This window comes from Stegostoma tigrinum, chromosome 9 (assembly GCF_030684315.1).
Source record: "Stegostoma tigrinum isolate sSteTig4 chromosome 9, sSteTig4.hap1, whole genome shotgun sequence".
NCBI lineage: Eukaryota > Metazoa > Chordata > Chondrichthyes > Orectolobiformes > Stegostomatidae > Stegostoma > Stegostoma tigrinum.
The window spans coordinates 98359597-98380564 of record NC_081362.1 but is presented as its reverse complement, the minus strand read 5'-3'; the positions used below and the strand labels follow the sequence as shown (position 1 = coordinate 98380564).

At 46.2% G+C, this 20968-nt stretch overlaps 1 protein-coding gene across 1 annotated transcript in view; it reads right to left on the bottom strand.

Annotated features, from left to right (window-relative positions):
- Positions 1-2423: 2423 nt before the first annotated feature.
- Positions 2424-20968, bottom strand: part of LOC125455213 (fibrinogen-like protein 1) — a 62648-nt gene continuing 44103 nt past the window's right edge. Inside the window, exons 5-8 of the mRNA XM_059648864.1 lie at positions 14805-14942; positions 8307-8523; positions 5106-5301; positions 2424-3082 (exon numbers count right to left, since the gene is read on the bottom strand). Of these exons, the coding sequence (XP_059504847.1) occupies positions 2936-3082; positions 5106-5301; positions 8307-8523; positions 14805-14942 (698 nt within the window). The 3' untranslated portion in view covers positions 2424-2935. The remainder of the gene's footprint in view (positions 3083-5105; positions 5302-8306; positions 8524-14804; positions 14943-20968) is intronic.

The window sequence follows — 20968 nt, the reverse complement described above, 5'->3', positions numbered from 1 at the left end:
GGATATGAATTAGATAAATGTGAGGTTGTATTTTGTTAATGCAAATCAGGGCAGGATTTATGCATTTAATAGCAGGGTTCTGGGCAGTGTTGGCAAACAAAAAGACCTTGGAGTGCAGGTTCATAGTTCCCTGAAAACAGATACACAGGTAGACAGGCTTGCCTTCATTGGTCAGTGCATTGAGTATCGGTGTTGGGATGTCATGTTGTGGCTGTACAGCACATTAGTTAGGCCACTTTTAAAATACCGTTTCAGGGATACTGCCGATGCTGGAGAATCTGAGATAATAAGGTGTAGAGCTGGATGAACACAGCAGGCCAAGCAGCATCAGAGGAGCAGGAAAGCTGACGTTTCGGGAATGGGGGAGGGGAAGGGGATGTGAAATAAATAGGGAGAGAGGAGGAGGTGGAAAAGAAGATGGATAGAGGAAAAGAGAGGTGGAGAGGAGATGGACATGTCAAAGAGGCGGGGATGGAGCCAGTAAAGGTGAGTGGAGGGAGGGAGTTATGGAGGAGACGTCCAGGGAGGATGGACAGGTCAAGGGGGCGGGATGAAGTTAGGAGATAGGAGATGGGGATGGGGCTTGAGGTGGGGGAAGGGGATAGGTGGGACGAAGAACAGGTTAGGGAGGTGGGGATGAGCTGGGCTGGTCTTGGGATGCGGTAGCGGGAGGGGAGATTTTGAAGCTTGTGAAGTCCACATTGATACCATTGGGCTGCAGAGTTCCCAAGCGGAATGTGAGTGGCTAGTCCTGCAACCTTCGGGTGGCATCATTGTAGCACTGCAGGAGGCCCAGGATGGACATGTCGTCTGAGGGAGTGTTGAAATGGTTCACGACTGGGAGGTGCAGTTGTTTAGTGCGAACCGAGTGTAGGTGTTCTGCAAAGCGGTCCCCATGCCTCCGCTTGGCTTTCCCAATGTAGAGGAGGCCACAATGGGTACAGCGGATGCAGTATACCACATTGGCAGAAGAACATCTGCTTGATGTGGAAAGTCTTCTTGGGGCGTGGGATGGGGATGAGGGGGCAGGTGTAGGGGCAGGTGTAGCACTTCCTACGGTTGCAGGGGAAAGTGCCGGGTGTGGTGGGTTGGAGGGGAGTCTGGAGTGTACAAGGGAGTCCTGGAGAGAGTGGTCCCTCTGGAAAGCAGATAAGGGTGGGGAGGGAAAAATGACTTTGGTAGTGGAGTTGGATTGCAGATGGCGGAAGTGTTGGAGGATGAGGCGTTGGATCTGGAGGTTGGTGGGGTGGTACGTGAGGATGAGGGGGATTCTGTTTTGGTTGTTATTGCGGGGATGGGGTGTGAGGGATGAGTTGCGGGAAATGCGGGAGAAATGCTCAAGGACATTTTCGACAACTGGGGGGGGAAGTTGTGGTCCTTGAAAAATTAGAACATCTGAGATATACCGGAGTAGAATGCCTCATCCTGGGAGCTGATGCAGCAGAGGTGAAGCAATTGTGAATAGGAGATGGCATTTTTGCAGGAAGGTGGGTGGGGGGAGGTGTATTCTAGGTAGCTGTGGGAGTCGGTGGGCTTGAAATGGCTATCGGTTTTTAAGTGGTTGCCAGAGATGGATACAGAGAGGCCCAGGAAGGAGAGAGGGGTATTGGAGATGGTTCAGGTGAACTTAAGGTTGGGGTGGAAGGTGTTGATGAAGTGGATGAACTGTTTGAGCTCCTTGTGGGAGCATGAGGCGGCGCCGATGCAGTCATCAATGTAACGGAGGAAAAGGTGGGGTTTAGGGACAATGTAGGTATGGAAGAGGGATTGTTCCACGTAACCTACAAAGAGGCAGGCATAGCTTGGGTCCTTATGGGTACCTATGGCCACCCCCATTGTCTGTAGGAAGTGGGAGAAATTGAAAGAGGATTTGTCGAGGGTGAGGACGAGTTTGGCTATGCGGATGAAGGTGTTAGTAGAGGGGGACTGGTCGGAACTGTGGGGCAGATAACTGTGTTCAATTCTGGTCTCCCTGCTATAGGAAAAATGTTGTTAAACTTGAAAGGATTCAGAAAAGATTTCCAAGGATGTAGCCAGGGTTGGAGGCTTTGAGTTATTGGGAGAGGCTTAATAGGATAGCAGCATTGGAGGCTGAGGGGTGAATTTATAGGTTTATAAGATCATTAGGGGCATGGGTCGGGTTAAACTTGAAAGCATTCATAAAAGAATTACAAGGACTTTGCTGGAGTTGTACGACATGTGCTATAGGAAAAGACTAAATAGGCTGGACTATTTTCCTGGAAGCTTTGGAAGTTGAGGTGAAGTGGTGGAGATTGGTACAAATACAACATTTAAAAGATATTTGGACGGGTATATGAATAGGAAGAGTTTAGAGGGATACAGGCCAAATACTGGCTTATGGGACTAGATTGTCAGCTTGGGCAAGTTAGACCAAAGGATCCATTTTTGTGTTGTACATCTCTGTGACTCTATGAATCAGAAGTATTCAGAAGCAAATGGGCCAAATGCTGGCAAATGAGACTCGATCAGTTTAGGATATCTGGTTGGCATGAGCGAGTTGGACTGAACAGCCTGTTTCCATGTACAACTCTATGACTGTAAATACTCACAGGCACATGCACGCACACACACACACCCGCACACAGAGGCACATGCACATTGACAGCAGCCACGTACACACTCAGTGCAAGCACAGACTGCGTTGTTTGGAGAGATCAGTAAGTGGGGATTGTGAACACTAAACCGTTCTGCTGTGTGTAGGGTTGAGTATCATGTGGCTGAGATCAGGTGCACTGAGAATCTGAGAAATGGGAGAGGGTCAACAGTGATAAACAGCTCAATTTGAGGAGATCAAACTGAAGGTTTGAAAAACAATTCAAAGTTGGGAAGGGATAAAAATTACAGGCACACCAAGACAAAGCTGAGGAATTGAGAAGTATAAGAAGGCGATGCAAGGGTAGGGTGAGAGAATCAGTCAGGGTGTCTGGCGGGGACGAAAGTTCTGTGGGCGAATCTTCATTGACACCGTTTTTAGGGAGTAGTAATCAGAGTTCCTCCAGCTGTACCACACAATCCCATCTGGTCCCAGTAGCTCCTTGTCCTTCGCTGAATATTTTCCACCCTGTGGGGGTGACAAGACACAGGGTAGGCTTAAGAGGATGCAGCAGTTGGACAGCAAGGAAAGGACAGGGGAGGGCATGGGAATTAAGGGAAGTGAGAGTGAGGGCAGAAGAGTGAGAGTAGGGAGTAAGAGCAAAGGGGAGGGAGTGAGAGGTTGGGGGATCAGGAATAATGAGAGGGGAGAAAGACAGAGGGGTAGAAAGTGGTAGAGTAGAAAAAAGGAGGAGTGGGGGTAACATTGGAAGAGGGAGACATGAGTGAGGGGAAAGAGAGGGAGAATTTGACAGCAAGTGGGGAAAGAAAAGAGGAGTGAAAAGAAGGAAGAGATTGAGAAAGAGAGAAAGGAGGGTAAGTGAGAGAGAAGGAGAGACTAGTTATGTTCAATAGGCAGCAATAGAGAATGAGAACAAAAAGCCCCATCATGGCCCTGAGTAATACTCCATCTACCTTTACCATAGTAAAGTACCTCAAGGAGCTGCACAGGAGATTGAGCAGCCAAAAACAGACACTGGGGGCCATGACAGTAAAGTTACAAAAGCTTGAGCAAAAGGATACGTTTTCAGAAGTAGAGATAACAAGGTGTAGAGCTGGATTTACACAGCAGGCCAAGCAGCATCAGAGGAGCAGGAAGGCTGATGTTTTGGGTCTAGACCCTCATCAGCTTTCCTGCTCCTCTGATGTTGCTTGGCCTGCTGTGTTCATCCAGCTCTACACTTTGTTATCTCAGATTGTCCAGCATTGGCAGTTCCTACTATCTCTGTTTTCAGAAGTGCCTTCATAGGAAAGAGCTATAGAGAGGTACTGGGGGGAAATTTGATAATGAAGACCTTATCTGCTGAAGACTAGACGTCTCCCAAAATCATTTGATTGGGAAAGTGTCGATGAAGTTTTACTTAGTGTTGAACCTTGTGCTGTATCTGTACTGGGCCGTGTAGAGAGAGTTTTACTTTTTATCTAACCCCATGCTGTACCTACCCTGAGATTATTTGATGGGGACAGCATAGAGTTTCAGTTTAAAAGAGTATAGGGAGATTTACTCTGTATTTAACCTTGTTCTGTACCTGTACTGGGAGTATTTGACAGGGGCAGTGTAGAGATAGCTTTATTTAGAAGGTGTCATTAAGTTTAAAAGGGTAAATAGAACTTTACTGTATGTCTGACCCTGTGCTATCCATGTCAGGAAGTATTTGATGGAGGCCATATAGTTTTTAACTTTCAATTTAAAGAGTAGAGGCGGGTTTACACAATATTGAACCCTGTGCTATACCCAGCCTGCTAATCCAGGGTTCAGTTAGCTTGGGTGGCTGGTTTGAGATGTGGAGTGATGCCAACAGTCTGAGTTCAATTCCTGCACTGGCTGAGGTTACCATGAAGGACTCTCCTTCTCGACCTCTCCCCTTGCCTGAGGCGTGGTGACCCTCAAGTAAAACCACCACCAGTCATCTTCTCTAATGAGAGAGCAGCTGTGTGGTCCTGTCAGACTATGGTGACTTACCTAGGGATTTTTGCTGGGGTCAGTGTGAAGTGCAGTATGAGGAGTATGTGGATGTGCTGCCTGTTGGTGAGATTTTGAACTATAATTTCCACCGTGTAGGCAGAGACTACACCCAGCTACCTATTTCTGATGGACTCTATCTATACCCTGGAAGTCCCTCGTCTATCCTAGTTAACCTCCTTTTCAGCCTCTCCAAGGTTTTGACATTAGATCATGGAATCAGAAATTAACCAAAGGAAAAGAGATCACTTGACATGTGATCTTCATTGTCTGTACATACGATGCCCAGGTTATATAAAGCAGAATGTGAGATTAAGTTCAAAGCTAAACAGAAATTGTTGAAAACTCTCACCAGGTCTGGCAGCACCTGGGAATAGAAATCAGAGTTAACATTTTGGGACCAGACGCTGACTTCTCTCCCCAGTTGCTGCCAGACCTGATGAGATTTTTCAGCAATTTCTGTTTTTATTTCAATTTTCAGCATTCGCAGAACTTTCAGTTTTTTTGTGAGATTAATTTAGACACTTGCCTTGTAGTAAACCCCATTGAGATTTGAGAAGAAGCATTGATGGTACCACCAGCCTCCATGTGAGATCTTGGCACAGATGTTGCCAGTGTCTGGTGTGCTGAAGCTCCTCTTGTTGTGATACCAGGCAAAGGAATCTTCCACAGTTCCACTGAAACCTGCAACATGCAGGCGGAAATGATTGGACTCATCCTCAATCCTGTTGGTCACAGAATAGCAGACACTATGATCACCAAAACATTACAGGACTAACAAGCCTTTCTCTTCTCATAGCTCAGGTCCATTCATATACTTGCTCAACACACCCAGCCATCCATCTGATATACCCTCCAACTGCATCTACCGAAAATCTTCTTACAGTATCTGTACTTCCTTCCTTTAGGTTGACCAATCCTGGCTTTTAGAGTCTCTCCATATCCCACAAGTCCCTCATTTACCTCCTTTTCACCTCTATGAGGCCTTTCATAGAATAGATCTCAGTTTCCACATAACAGGAAGAGTCTAGATTCTCCAAGCTACTGGTTGACAGCATGCTGGGGTATCTCTGACTGATAGCACAATGGGAAAGTATCTTTGGCTGGCAGTGATGGGAGCATTTCTGATTAGGAGTTTGATTGGACTTACTCTGCTAGTGTAATGGGAGTATATTTCATTGTCGAGAGTATCTCAGTGTGACAATGTGATGGAGGAGTATCTCAGTGTGACAATGATGGGGTGTTTCTGATTCATAGAATCACACAGTACAGAAGACTGTATGACCTACTGAATGACTTTTCCTCTGTCATAAGGTCAGAACTGTGGATGTTAGCCAATGATTGCACAATATTCAGCACCATTCGCGATTCCTCAGATACTGAAGCAGTCCATGTTCAAATGCAGCAAGACTTGGACAATATCGAAGCTTCAGCTGACAAGCAGCAAGTACCATTCACACCACACAAGTGGCACGCCATGTCCATAAATGCTGGTCCAGCCAGCAATGCCCACATCTCATGAGTGAAAGTGAATAAAATGTATGCACATCAATCACGCTTTCAGAAATACTTCCATCATGCTGTCATCAGAGAGACACCCTGTCAATCAGAGATACACCCATCATGCTGTCAGTCAGAGATATACCCATCATGCTGACAATCAGAGACTCCCTGTCAAACAGAGATACATCTATCACGCTGTGAATCAGAGATATACTCATCATGCTGTCAATCAGAGATAAGCCTATCATGCTATCAATCAGAGAGACACCCTATCAATCAAAAAGACTCCAATCATGCTGTCAATCAGAGGGATTACCCATCAATCAAAGTCGAAGTCTGTCCCATTTAGCATGGTGACAGTGCCAAACAATGCGTTGGAGGCTATTCTCAATGTAAAGATGTTACTTCATCTCCGCAAGTACTGTGCAGTGGTCATTCTTACTGATATTGTAAATGGCAGGGGCCTCTGCAGCTGGCAGGTTGGGAAGGATGAGGTGAAGTATGTTTTTCCCTCTTGTGTGTTCCCTCACCATTTGCCACAGACCCAGTGTAGTAGCTGTGGTCTTTACGCCCTGACCAGCTCAGTCAATAGTGCTGTTGCCGAGCTAGTCTTGGTGGTGGATATTGAAATTCCCCACCAGAGGGCATCTTGTGCCCTTGCCACCCTTCATGTTTCCTCCAAATGTTGTTCTACGTGGCAGAGTACTGATTCATCAGCCAAGGGAGAAAGGTTTTTGGTAATGAGTAAGAGGTTTCCTCGCCCATGTTTAACCTAGAGTCAATGTTGAGGAGTCCCACAGCAGCTCCCTCCTGACTGTACACCACTGTGCTGCCATTTCTTGGGTCTGTTCTACCAATGGGATTGAACATATCCTGGAATGGTGATAATGGTGTCTGTGATATTGTCTGTAAGGTATGATTCATGAGTATGATTATGTCAGACTGTTGGTTGACTATTCTGTGAGACAGCTCTCCCAATTTTGGCGCTAGTCCCCAGATGTTAGTAAGGAGGGCTGTGCAAGGCAACTGAGCTATTTTTGCTGTTTTCATTACAGATGCCTGGGTCAATGCCAGTGGTCTATCCAGTTTCATTTCATTGTCAAGACTTGGTAGTAATTGATACAATTGAGTGGCTCCTTTGGTAGTTTCAGAGGACAATTGAAAGTCAACTACTTTGTTGTGGGTCTGGACTCACATGTAAGCCAGAGGGTGGCAGATTTCTTTTCCCTGAAGGGTATTAGTGATGCCAGATGGTTTTTTTTCTGACAATTGGCAATGATTTCATGGTCAACAGTAGATTGTTAATTGTAGATTTTTTTATTGGATTCAAACTCACCGTAGTGGGATTTGAACTTGTGGCCCCAGAACATTAGATAATAAAGTGTGAAGCTGGATGAACACAGCAGGCCAAGCAGCATCTCAGGCGTACAAAAACTGACGTTTCGGGCCTAGACCCTTCATCAGAGAGGGGGATGGGGTGAGGGTTCTGGAATAAATAGGGAGAGAGGGGGAGGCGGACTGAAGATGGATAGAGGAAAAGATAGGTGGAGAGGAGAGTACAGGTGGGGAGGTAGGGAGGGGATAGGTCAGTCCAGGGAAGACGGACAGGTCAAGGAGGTGGGATGAGGTTAGTAGGTAGGAAATGGAGGTGTGGCTTGGGGTGGGAGGAAGGGATGGGTGAGAGGAAGAACAGGTTAGGGAGGCAGAGACAGGCTGGGCTGGTTTTGGGATGCAGTGGGGGGAGGGGAAGAGCTGGGTTGGTTGTGTGGTGCAGTGGGGGGAGGGGACGAACTGGGCTGGTTTAGGGATGCGGTGGGGGAAGAGGAGATTTTGAAGCTGGTGAAGTCCACATTGATACCATTGGGCTGCAGGGTTCCCAAGCGGAATATGAGTTGCTGTTCCTGCAACCTTCGGGTGGCATCATTGTGGCACTGCAGGACGCCCATGAAGGACATGTCGTCTGAGGAATGGGAGGGGGAGTGGAAATAGTTTGCGACTGGGAGGTGCAGTTGTTTAGTGCGAACCGAGAGGAGGTGTTCTGCAAAGCGGAACATTAACTGAGTTTCTGGATTAAGAATCGAGCAATAATACCATGAGACCGTCGCCTTCCTTTTGATTGTCTTTGTTTGACAAGGAGTATATCTGATTGGCAGCATGCTAGGGTAAGTGTCAGGATTTATTGTGTATTTGCAGGTTTGTGTCCCCAAGAATCTGATCATTTTCCTACCTGAAAGTTTCGTACAGCGCAAACTTCTGTCGGTATTTCCAATCCTCCAAATCAATTCTAAGTGAATATTCCCCCTGGCTTGTAATGTCGTGAATATTATTGTTACCCAACCAGAACTCTGCTGTCAGTTCTCCAAAACCCTCTTTATACTCAGTCCATCCTCTGTTGAAGTCGATGGTGCCATCAACCCTGCGTTGGATAATGGTCCATCCTCCACCTATAAATTACAAACCCTGAGTGAGTGAAAACTGAACAAACAATGTACTTAAGGAAGACTGAACCCTGGAGATAAATAAAAAAAAACTTGTATGATCTTTGGACACCTCAAAACTGATGTGAAACCCTAGGTTTGTGCTCATGTGACTGGACTAAAATCTTGAGGCTTGGACTAAAGGTGTGGAGACATGAATTCCCTGACCGCAGCTGAGGAACTCAAACTCATTCATGAAATAAGTCTGGAATTAAAAATAAACTGGTCTCAGCAATGATGACCATGACACTACTGGATTGTTGTAAAAACCCATACAAGTTCCTCAACCAGCCCAGTTCGTCCCCTCCCCCCACTGCACCACACAACCAGCCCAGCTCTTCCCCCCCACCCATTGCATCCCAAAACCAGTCCAACCTGTCTCTGCCTCCCTAACCGGTTCTTCCTCTCACCCATCCCTTCCTCCCACCCCAAGCCGCACCCCCCGCTACCTACTAACCTCATCCCACCTCCTTGACCTGTCCGTCTTCCCTGGACTGACCTATCCCCTCCCTACCTCCCCACCTACACTCTCTCCACCTATCTTCTTTACTCTCCATCTTCGGTCCGCCTCCCCCTCTCTCCCTATTTATTCCAGTTCCCTCCCCCCATCCCCCTCTCTGATGAAGGGTCTAGGCCCGAAACGTCAGCTTTTGTGCTCCTGAGATGCTGCTTGGCCTGCTGTGTTCGTCCAGCCTCACATTTTATTATCTTGGAATCTCCAGCATCTGCAGTTCCCATCATCTCTCATACAAGTTGCTCATGTTCTTTTGAGAAAGTAATCAGCTGACTTACCCAGTCTGGCTTATACATGACTCCAGACCACAGAAATGCAGTTGACCCCAATGAGGTAATCTTTGTGTTGAACCACAGGAGATGGGAGATATACTAAATGAATATTTTGCATCAGTTTTTACTGTCAGAAATGAAAGACCACTGTTGCAATAAACCTCTTCAGGGCCCTGTTTTTCTCTCATCGTCACTGAAATAACTCCATGAAGGCCGTCATCCTGTCACCAAGTCACCCTTTATTTATACAGGTCAAAAATCACATGACACCAGGATATGGTCCACCAAATTTAATTGAAAATGCAAGCTTTTGGAGCTCAGCCCCTTCCTCAGGCATAGTGTGAGAGAGGGTATAAGACATGGAATTTAAAATCTGAAACTGGCAGCCTCTTTTTGAATCTTCAGTCAGTTAGGAAGGAGATTCCTGATTAAAATGCAAAATCCAGATTCCTTTCAAGTCATTGTCCTGAGATAATGAAAGGTTTTATCAATGTATACAAGAGGTGACATCTCAGGTTAGACAATGCATTTTAGATGTGAGGTCTTGCTTAGAATCTGTCTGTGTTTTAAACTGGGGTCTTTTTTGAGAAAAACAGAATGTATCTGCAACTACACAAACATTTTGGATGAAATAATTCATCATGATCTTGGGTTCATGTCACACTATAGGTGACCCCTCCATATTATATACTCCCACACACACATACACTCTAGCGAGTTTTGAGAAGATTTGTAGCTCAGGTTGAGGTTCTGGATGTAAGTTTGCTCGCTAAGCTGGAAGGTTAGTTTTCAGACGTTTCGTCACCATTCTAGGCAACATCATCAGTGAGCCTCCGACGAAGTGCTGGTGTTATGTCCCGCTTTCTATTTATATGTTTAGGTTTCCTTGGGTCGGTGATGTCATTTCCTGCGTTGGTGATGTCATTCCCTGTTCTTTTTCTCAGAGGATGGTAGATTGGCTCCAAATCAATGTGTCAATCAAACAAACACACTGTCTCTTTCACATACACATACACTACTTCATACACACACTCCCTCAAACATACGCACTCTTTCACACACATACACTACCTCACACTCATGCTGTCTCAAACACACACACACATACACACATTCCCTCTCTCACACACTTACACTCCACACTCACTCTCAAACACACACACACTCTCTCTCACTCACACACACAATCCCTCTCACTCAAACACTCCCTCTCGCACGTATAATCCTTCACACACTCTCTAAAACACACACCCTCTCACACACACTTGCACACTCCCTCTCTCACACAGGTACACTCCCTCACACTCATACTCTCAAACACATACACAGACACACACACACACACACACACACACACACACATTCCCTCACACTCAAACTCTAACACACGCACTCTCTGACATTCTCTCTCCCTCTCACACATATACGCACTCACACACACATGTACACACACTCATACACTCACACACACACGTACACACACTTATACACAGACATAGACATGAATTATTTCATCCAAGATGTTTGTGTAGTTGCAGTACATTCTGTTTTTCTCAAACAACGCCTGATCCCAGTTTAAACCACAGACAGATTCTAATCAAGACCTCACACCTAAAATGCATAGTCTGATCTGAGATGTCTACAATGATAAAACCATCTCGGGACAATGACTTGAAAGGAATCTGGATTTTGCATTTCATACAGTAGTCTCCTTCCTAACTGGCTAAACGTTTGACAAGGGGCTGCCAGTTTCAGGTTTGTTACCTTTCTGCTTATAAATTCTATGTCTTTTACCATCTCTCACACCACACCTGAGGAAGTGGCTGAGCTCCAAAACCCTAAGTTTTCAAATAAACCTGTTGGACTATAACCTGGTGTCGTGAGATTTTTGATCTTGCCCAGCCCAGTCCAACACTGGCATCTCCATGTTATTTACATGTGCGTAGTACATGACACTGACCCAGCAAGCTCAGAGCTGGTTCCTAGAGTGAACAGAACCCCTGGCACTCCTGTTTAAGTCTGTCAGCCAGGACTCCGTGATTGGATCCAGTTAATAGCCCCAATCAGGGAACTCATATTCTGTGAGGTCCAGCTAGCTGACCTTGTTCCAATTACTACAGATTTGTGCAAGGGAAATCATGTCTCACAAACTTGACTGAGTTTTTTTGAGGAAGTTACCAAAAAGATTGATGGGACTGAGCGGTACATGTTGTTTACATAGACTTTAGTGAAGCCTTTGACAAGGTTCTGCGTGGTGGACCAATTAGTAGAGTTAGGTAACATGGGATTCAGAGTGGGACTGCCAATTGGATACAAAATAGATTTGATGGAGACAGAGGGTGGTAGTGGGTCTTTGTTTTTCAGACTGGAGGCCTGTCACCAGTGGTGTTCCAAAAGAATTGGTACTTGATCCACTTTTGTTTGTCATTTATACAAATGATTTGGATGAGAATTTGGAAGGCTTGGTTCGTAAATTTGCAGATAACACCAAAATTGGTGGTATACTGAACAGTAAAGAAGGTACCTGAGATTACTAAGAGTTCTTGATCAATTGAGTCAATGGTTTGAGGACTGGCAGATGGAGCAAAAACAGAAGTGCTGGAAAAACTCAGTAGCTTCTGTTTCCTTCACAGATGCTGCCAGACCTGCTAAGCTTTTCTAGCACCTTCTGTTTTTGTTCCTGATTTACAGCATCCGCAGTTCTTTCAATTTTTATTGACTGGTAGATGGAGTTGAATTTGGATAAATGTGAAGCATTGCATTTTGACAAAGCAACAAGAGGCCTGGGCAGTGTTGTAGAATAGAGAGATGTTGGAGTTCAGGTACATAATTCTTTGAAATTTGCCTCACATGTAAACAAGGTGGGTAAGAAGGTGTTTAGCACACTTGCCTTCATTGCTCAGACCTTTGAGTATAGGAATTTGGACATTATGTTGAGGTTGTGCAGGACGTTGGTGTGGCCTCTTCTGAAGCACTGTGTGCTGTTCTGGTAGCCCTGCTGTAGGAAGGAGAATATTATATTGGAGAGGGATTTACTAGGATGTTACTGGGAATGGAGGATTTGAGTTTTAAAATAATTAGGGGGCATCGATTAGGTGAATGGCAAAGGTCTTTTCCCTACTGTGGGAGAATGCAAAACTAGCGGAACGATAGGGGAAAGCTTTAAAAAGGAAATGAAGGGCAACTTTTTTTACATAAGAGAATGGTCCGTGTATGGAATGCTCTGCCGGAGGAAGTCATGGATGTAGGTACAATTTCAACATGTAAAAGACATATGGGTGGGTACATGAACGGAAAAGTTGACAGAGATATGGGGCAAATGCAGGTAAGTGGATGAGTTTAGTTTGTGAACTTGATTGGTGTGGACTAGTTGGACAGAAGAGTCTGTTTCCGTGCTGTAGGCCTCTATGACACTATAAATGGATTTTTAAAAAATCTGCTGAATTGAATGAAACAGGTACACAAAAAGCTGAAAACATGGCTCACCACTTACTACACGGTGGCTCAGTAGTTAGCAATGCAGCCTCACAGCACGAGGGACCTGGGTTTGATTCCAGCCTCGGGCGACTGTCTGTGTGGAGTTTGCACATTCTCCCTGTGCCTGCGTGGGTTTCGTCCGGGTGCTCCGGTTTCCTCCCACAACCCAAAGATGTGCAGGCTAGGTGGATCGGCCATGCTAAATTGCCCATAGTGTTCAGGGGTGTGTGGGTTATAGGGGAATGGGTCTGGGTGGGATGCTTCAAGGGGCGGTGTGGACTTGTTGGGTCGAAGGGCCTGTTTCCACACTATAGGGAATCCAATCTACAATTAGGGATCTGTAATAAATAAGAACCTTGTTTTAGTGGTACAGACTCAATGAGCTAAAAGACCTCTTCTATACTTTACAATTTGACAATTCTGTGATTTTTTAGTGATCCTCATAGAATAAAAATTGTGAAACTTTCAGCCAATGTGTAGATTTGAAGTGACCTGTTCCATTAGACAAGTTTTTGTGTTGAATGGAAAATTCACTGCACAAGAATGAGGCTGGTTTACAGCTTCCAATTCAGTTATTTGCTCAAGGACCCCAGCTGGTGAGTGAGTCAGCACCATCCCTTTCAGTGATGAGCCTCCTCTATTCTGCAAACAAGGCTAACAGTAGAGTAAGGAACACACTGTCCTGAGGAAGGGTCATCCTACAGCTTGATGTGCATGAGGACATTCATAGAACATGGAACATAGAACATTACAGCACAGTACAGGCCCTTCAGCCCTTGATGTTGTGCCGACCTGTCATACCGATCTCAAGCCCATCTAACCTACACTATTCCATGTACATCCGTATGCTTGTCCAATGACGACTTAAATGTACCTAAAGTTGGCGAATCTACTACTGTTGCAGGCAAAGCGTTCCATTCCCTTACTACTCTCTGAGTAAAGAAACTACCTCTGACATCTGTCCTATGTCGTTCACCCCTCAATTTAAAGCTATGCCCCCTCGTGCTCACCGTCACCATCCTAGGAAAAAGGCTCTCCCTATCCACCCTATCTAACCCTCTGATTATTTTATATGTTGCAATTAAGTCACCTCTCAACCTTCTCTCTAATGAAAACAGCCTCAAGTCCTTTCCTCGTAAGATCTTCCCTCCATACCAGGCAACATCCTAGTAAATCTCCTCTGCACCCTTTCCAAAGCTTCCACATTCTTCTTATAATGCGGTGACCAGAACTGTACACAATACTCCAAGTGCGGCCGCACCAGAGTTTTGTACAGCTTCACCATAACCTCTTGGTTCCGGAACTCGATCCCTCTATTAATAAAAGCTAAAACACTGTATGCCTTCTGAACACCCCTGTTAACCTGGGTGGCAACTTTCAAGGATCTGTGTACGTGGACACCAAGATCTCTCGGCTCATCTACACTGCTAAGAATCTTACCATTAGCCCTGTACTTTGCCTTCCGGTTACTCCTAGCAAAGTGCATCACCTCACACTTGTCTGCATTAACTCCATTTGTCACCTCTCAGCCCAGCTCTGCAGCTTATCTATGTCTCTCTGCAACCTACAGCATCCTTCGTCACTATCCACAACTCCACCGACCTTAGTGTCGTCTGCAAATTTACTAACCCATCCTCCTACGCCCTCATCCAGGTCATTTATAAAAATGACAAACAGCAGTGGACCCAACACCGACCCTTGCGGTATACCACTAGTAACTGGTCTCCAGGATGAACATTTCCCATCAACTACCACCCTCTGTCTCCTTTCAGCAAGCCAATTTCTGACCCAAACTGCTATATCTCCCACAATTCCATTCCTCCGCATTTTGTACAATTCTCCTGACCTCATTTATTTAGTGTGATCAGCACTAGACGTGAAAAGGTGCTTTTGTGGTATGTATTCTGTAAATTGTTGGTCATCCACACTGCATGGCCATCTCTGGGTTACAATCACACTGTTCACATTCCCAGACCTCTCCCTACCTGCAGTATCCATGTCACAGTAGACTCTGATGGGCAGTCCACCAATGGAGGGAATGATGGTGTAAACGCCAGACTGACTCACCCCGTTGTAATAGATGCTTGCACAGTCAAGGGGACAGTTCCGAATGTATTGGAGATCTAGAATAGGTATGAAACACAGATAGGTTTCAGGATGGAGACTCTGCAATCGCAGCAGAAACACTCAAGGCTCTAATCTTTCTGCCAATATTCATCATGTTTCAGGTCTCCAAGATATGTGCCTCCCCATCTCTCCCTATTTATTTCAGAACTCTGTTCCCCTTCCCCATTTCTGAAGAAGGGTCCAGGCCCGAAACTTCAGCCTTTCTGTTCCTCTGATGCTGCTTGGCCTGCTGTGTTCATCCAGCTCTACACTTTGTTATCTCTGCCTACATCCCATGTTCTGTCCACTTCCCAACCTCTGGTCCTGTCCAACAAATACTGGATCCTGTCCTCCAACCACTAGCCCTTATTCTCTGACCACTGGCCTCTGTCCTCAAACCACTGACCCCTGTCCTCCAATTCTCTAACTTGTCTCGGTGGCACAAAGCCCATGCAACTGGAAATCCCCAATGCAACAGAGCCCTAGGCTCAAGTGGAACGGACCTCACGCTGTGGCAATGAGACCCAGGGTATAAGGGAGCCCTGTGGTGAAGGAGAACCGCAGCGAGGAGGAGCTTCATAGTGAGGAAGACTCGCCCTCATACAAGAAAGGGAAAGCCAGTCAGAGTTTCAAATCTTGATCACCGCCTGTGAGTCCTGTTAGAATTCAGACAAGAAGACAATTAGATTCATTTTGTGATGGTCACTGGTCAGTGTGTGATGTCCCGTGTGTCATAGTCAGTGTGCAATAATCAGTGTGTCATGGTCAGTATGTGCTGGTCAGTGTGTCACGGTCACTGTGTGATGGTCTGTGTGTTACAGTCAGTGTGTGATGGTCAGTGTGTGATGGTCAGTGCATGATGGTCAATGTGTTACAGTCAGTATGTGATTGTCAGTGTCATCGTCAGTGCGCGATGGTCAGTGTGAAATGGTTTGTGTGTTATGGACAGTGTGTGATGATCAGTTTGTGATGGTCAGTGAGTCATAGTCAGTGTGTTACGGTCAATTCATGGTCAGTTTGCAATGGTCAATGTGCTACAGTCAGTTTGTGATGGTTAATATGTGATGTTCAGTGCGTGATGGTCAGTGTTTGCTGGTTAGTATGTGATAGTCAGTGTGTGATGGTCATTTTGTGATGGTTGGTGTGGTATGGTCAGTGTGTAATGGTCAGTTTATGATGGTTGGTGTGGTATGGTCAGTGTGTGATGGTCTGTGTGTTATGGTCAGTGTCTGACGGTTGGTGTGGTCTGGTCAGAGTGAGACAGTCAGTGTGTCACAGCCAATGTGCGATTGTCAGTGAGTTACAGTCAGTGTGCGATGGTCAATGTATTACAGTCAGTGTTTGACGGTTGGTGTGGTATGGTCAGTGTGTGATGGTCAGTGTGTTACAGTCAGTGTATGAAGGTCAATGTGTTTCAGTCACTGTTTGACGGTTGTTTCATGGTCAGTGTGTGATAGTCAGTGTGTGATGGTTGGTGTGGTATGGTCAGAGTGAGACAGTCATTGTGTCACAGCCAGTGTGCGATTGTCAGTGAGTTACGGTCAGTGTGTGATGGTCAGTGTATTACAGTCAGTGTGTGATGGTCAATGTATTACAGTCAGTGTTTGAAAGTTGGTGTGGTATGGTCAGTGTGTGATGGTCAGTGTGTTAGGGTCAGTGAGTGATGATCAGTGTGCGGTTGTTGGTGTGCTTTGGTCAGTGTCAGACAGTCAGTGTGTCACAGCCAGTGTGCGACTGTCAGTGAGTTACGGTCAGTGTGTGATGGTCAATGTATTACAGTCAGTGTGTAACAGTCAGTGTGTTATGGACAGTGTGTGATGGTTGGTGTGGTATGGTCAGTGTGTTACAGTCGGTGTGTGATGGTTGGTGCGGTATGGTCAGTGTGTGATGGACGGTGTGTTACAGACACTGTGTGATGGTTGGTGTGGTATGGTCAGTGTTTGATGGTCTGTGTGTTACAGTCAGTGTGTGATGCTTGTTGTGGTATGGTCAGTGCGTGATTGCCTGTGAGTTAGGGTCAGTGTGTGATGGCCTGTGTATTACAGTCAGTGTGTAACAGTCAGTGTGTTATGGACAGTGTGTGATGGTTGGTGTGGTATGGTCAGTGTGTTACAGTCGGTGTGTGATGGTCAATGTATTACAGTCAGTGTTTGAAAGTTGGTGTGGTATGGTCAGTGTGTGATGGTCAGTGTGTTAGGGTCAGTGAGTGATGATCAGTGTGCGGTTGTTGGTGTGCTTTGGTCAGTGTCAGACAGTCAGTGTGTCACAGCCAGTGTGCGACTGTCAGTGAGTTACGGTCAGTGTGTGATGGTCAATGTATTACAGTCAGTGAGTGATGGTTGGTGTGGAATGGTCAGTGTGTGATGGTCCGTGTGTTACGGTCAGTGTGTGATGGTTGGTATGGTATGGTCAGTGTATGATGGTCTGTGTGTAACAGTCAGTGTGTGATTGTCAGTGTGTCACGGACAGTGTGTTCCAGTCAGTGTATGATGGTCAGTGTGAGAAGGTCAATGTGTTTCAGTCAGTGTTTGACGGTTGGTGTGGCATGGTCAGTGTGTGATGGTTGGTGTGGTATGGTCAGTGTGTGATTGCCTGTGAGTAAGGGTCAATGTGTGATGGTCTGTGTGTTACAGTAAGTGTGTGATGGTTGGTGTGTTATGGGCAATGTATGATGGTCAGTGTGTTACTGTCTGAGTGTGATGGTCAGTGTGTGATTGTTGGTGAGCTTTGGCAACTGTCAAACAGTCAGTGTGTCACAGCCAGTGTGTGATGGTCCGCGTGTTACAGTCAGTGTGTGATGGTCCATGTGTTACAGTCAGTGTGTGATGGTCAGTGTGTTACAGTCAGTGTGTGATGGTCCGTGTGTTACAGTCAGTGTGTTTTGGTCTATGTGTGACAGTCAGTGTGTGATGGTTGGTGTGGTATGGTCAGTGTGTGATGGTCAGTGTGTTACAGTCAATGTGTGATGGTCAGTGTGGTATGGTCAGTGTGTGATGGTCTGTGTGTTACAGTCAATGTGTGATGGTTGGTGTGTTACGGTCAGTGTGTGATGGCCGGTGTGGTATGGTCAGTGTATGATGGTCTGTGTGTTACAGTCAATGTGTGATGGTTGGTGTGTTACGGTCAGTGTGTGATGGCCGGTCGGGTATGGTCAGTGTATGATGGTCTGTGTGTGACAGTCAGTGTGTGATGGTTGGCGTGGTCTGATCAGTGTGTGACGGCCTGTGTATTACAGTCAGTGTGTGATGGCCTGTGTATTACAGTCAGTGTGTTACAGTCTGTGTGTAACAGTCAGTGTGTGATGGTTGGTGTGGTATGGTCAGTGTATGACGGTCTGTGTGTTACAGTCAGTGTGTAATGGTCGGTGTGGTATGGTCAGTGTATGATGGTCTGTGTGTAACAGTCAGTGTGTGATGGTTGGCGTGGTATGGTCAGTGTGTGACGGTCGGTGTGGTATGGTCAGTATGAGACAGTCAGTGTGTCATAGCCAGTGTGTGATGGTCCGTGTGTTACAGTCAGTGTGGGATTGTCAGTGAGTTACGGTCAGTGTGTGATGGTTGGTGTAGTATGGTCAGTGTGTGATAGTCTGTGTGTGACAGTCAGTGTGTGATGGTCGCTGTGGTATGGTCAGTGTGTGATGGTCTGTGTGTTACAGTCAGTGTGTGAAGGTCGGTGTGCTTTGGTCAGTGTGTGATTGTGTGTTAGGGTCAGTGTGTGATGGCTGGTGCGGTATGGTCAGTGTGTGATTGCATGTGAATTAGGGTCAGTGTATAATGGTCTGTGTGCAACAATCTGTGTGTGATGGCCGGTGTGGTATGGTCAGTGTATGATAGTCTGTGTGTTACAGTCAGTGTGAGATGGTTGGTGTGGTATGGTCAGTGTATGATGGTCTGTGTGTAACAGTCAGTGTGTGATGGTTGGCGTGGTATGATCAGTGTGAGACAGTCAGTGTCACAGCCAGTCTGTGATTGTCAGTGAGTTAGTTATAGTCAGTGTGTGACAGTCAGTGTATGATGGTCAATGTGTTTCAGTCACTGTTTGATGGTTGATGTGGTATGGTCAGTGTCCGATGGTTGTTGTGCTATGGTCAGTGTGTTACAGTCTGTTTGTTACAGTCAGTGTGTGATGGTTGATGTGGTATGGTCAGTGTGTGATGATCGGTGTGTTACAGTCACTGTGTGATGGTTGGTGTGGTATGGTCAGTGTTTGATGGTCTGTGTGTTACAGTCAGTGTGTGATGCTTGTTGTGGTATGGTCAGTGCGTGATTGCCTGTGAGTTAGGGTCAGTGTGTGATGGCCTGTGTATTACAGTCAGTGTGTAACAGTCAGTGTGTTATGGACAGTGTGTGATGGTTGGTGTGGTATGGTCAGTGTGTTACAGTCGGTGTGTGATGGTTGGTGCGGTATGGTCAGTGTGTGATGGACGGTGTGTTACAGACACTGTGTGATGGTTGGTGTGGTATGGTCAGTGTTTGATGGTCTGTGTGTTACAGTCAGTGTGTGATGCTTGTTGTGGTATGGTCAGTGCGTGATTGCCTGTGAGTTAGGGTCAGTGTGTGATGGCCTGTGTATTACAGTCAGTGTGTAACAGTCAGTGTGTTATGGACAGTGTGTGATGGTTGGTGTGGTATGGTCAGTGTGTTACAGTCGGTGTGTGATGGTCAATGTATTACAGTCAGTGTTTGAAAGTTGGTGTGGTATGGTCAGTGTGTGATGGTCAGTGTGTTAGGGTCAGTGAGTGATGATCAGTGTGCGGTTGTTGGTGTGCTTTGGTCAGTGTCAGACAGTCAGTGTGTCACAGCCAGTGTGCGACTGTCAGTGAGTTACGGTCAGTGTGTGATGGTCAATGTATTACAGTCAGTGCGTGATGGTTGGTGTGGAATGGTCAGTGTGTGATGGTCCGTGTGTTACGGTCAGTGTGTGATGGTTGGTATGGTATGGTCAGTGTATGATGGTCTGTGTGTAACAGTCAGTGTGTGATTGTCAGTGTGTCACGGACAGTGTGTTCCAGTCAGTGTATGATGGTCAGTGTGAGAAGGTCAATGTGTTTCAGTCAGTGTTTGACGGTTGGTGTGGCATGGTCAGTGTGTGATGGTTGGTGTGGTATGGTCAGTGTGTGATTGCCTGTGAGTAAGGGTCAATGTGTGATGGTCTGTGTGTTACAGTAAGTGTGTGATGGTTGGTGTGTTATGGGCAATGTATGATGGTCAGTGTGTTACTGTCTGAGTGTGATGGTCAGTGTGTGATTGTTGGTGAGCTTTGGCAACTGTCAAACAGTCAGTGTGTCACAGCCAGTGTGTGATGGTCCGCGTGTTACAGTCAGTGTGTGATGGTCCATGTGTTACAGTCAGTGTGTGATGGTCAGTGTGTTACAGTCAGTGTGTGATGGTCCGTGTGTTACAGTCAGTGTGTTTTGGTCTATGTGTGACAGTCAGTGTGTGATGGTTGGTGTGGTATGGTCAGTGTGTGATGGTCAGTGTGTTACAGTCAATGTGTGATGGTCAGTGTGGTATGGTCAGTGTGTGATGGTCTGTGTGTTACAGTCAATGTGTGATGGTTGGTGTGTTACGGTCAGTGTGTGATGGCCGGTGTGGTATGGTCAGTGTATGATGGTCTGTGTGTTACAGTCAATGTGTGATGGTTGGTGTGTTACGGTCAGTGTGTGATGGCCGGTCGGGTATGGTCAGTGTATGATGGTCTGTGTGTGACAGTCAGTGTGTGATGGTTGGCGTGGTCTGATCAGTGTGTGACGGCCTGTGTATTACAGTCAGTGTGTGATGGCCTGTGTATTACAGTCAGTGTGTTACAGTCTGTGTGTAACAGTCAGTGTGTGATGGTTGGTGTGGTATGGTCAGTGTATGACGGTCTGTGTGTTACAGTCAGTGTGTAATGGTCGGTGTGGTATGGTCAGTGTATGATGGTCTGTGTGTAACAGTCAGTGTGTGATGGTTGGCGTGGTATGGTCAGTGTGTGACGGTCGGTGTGGTATGGTCAGTATGAGACAGTCAGTGTGTCATAGCCAGTGTGTGATGGTCCGTGTGTT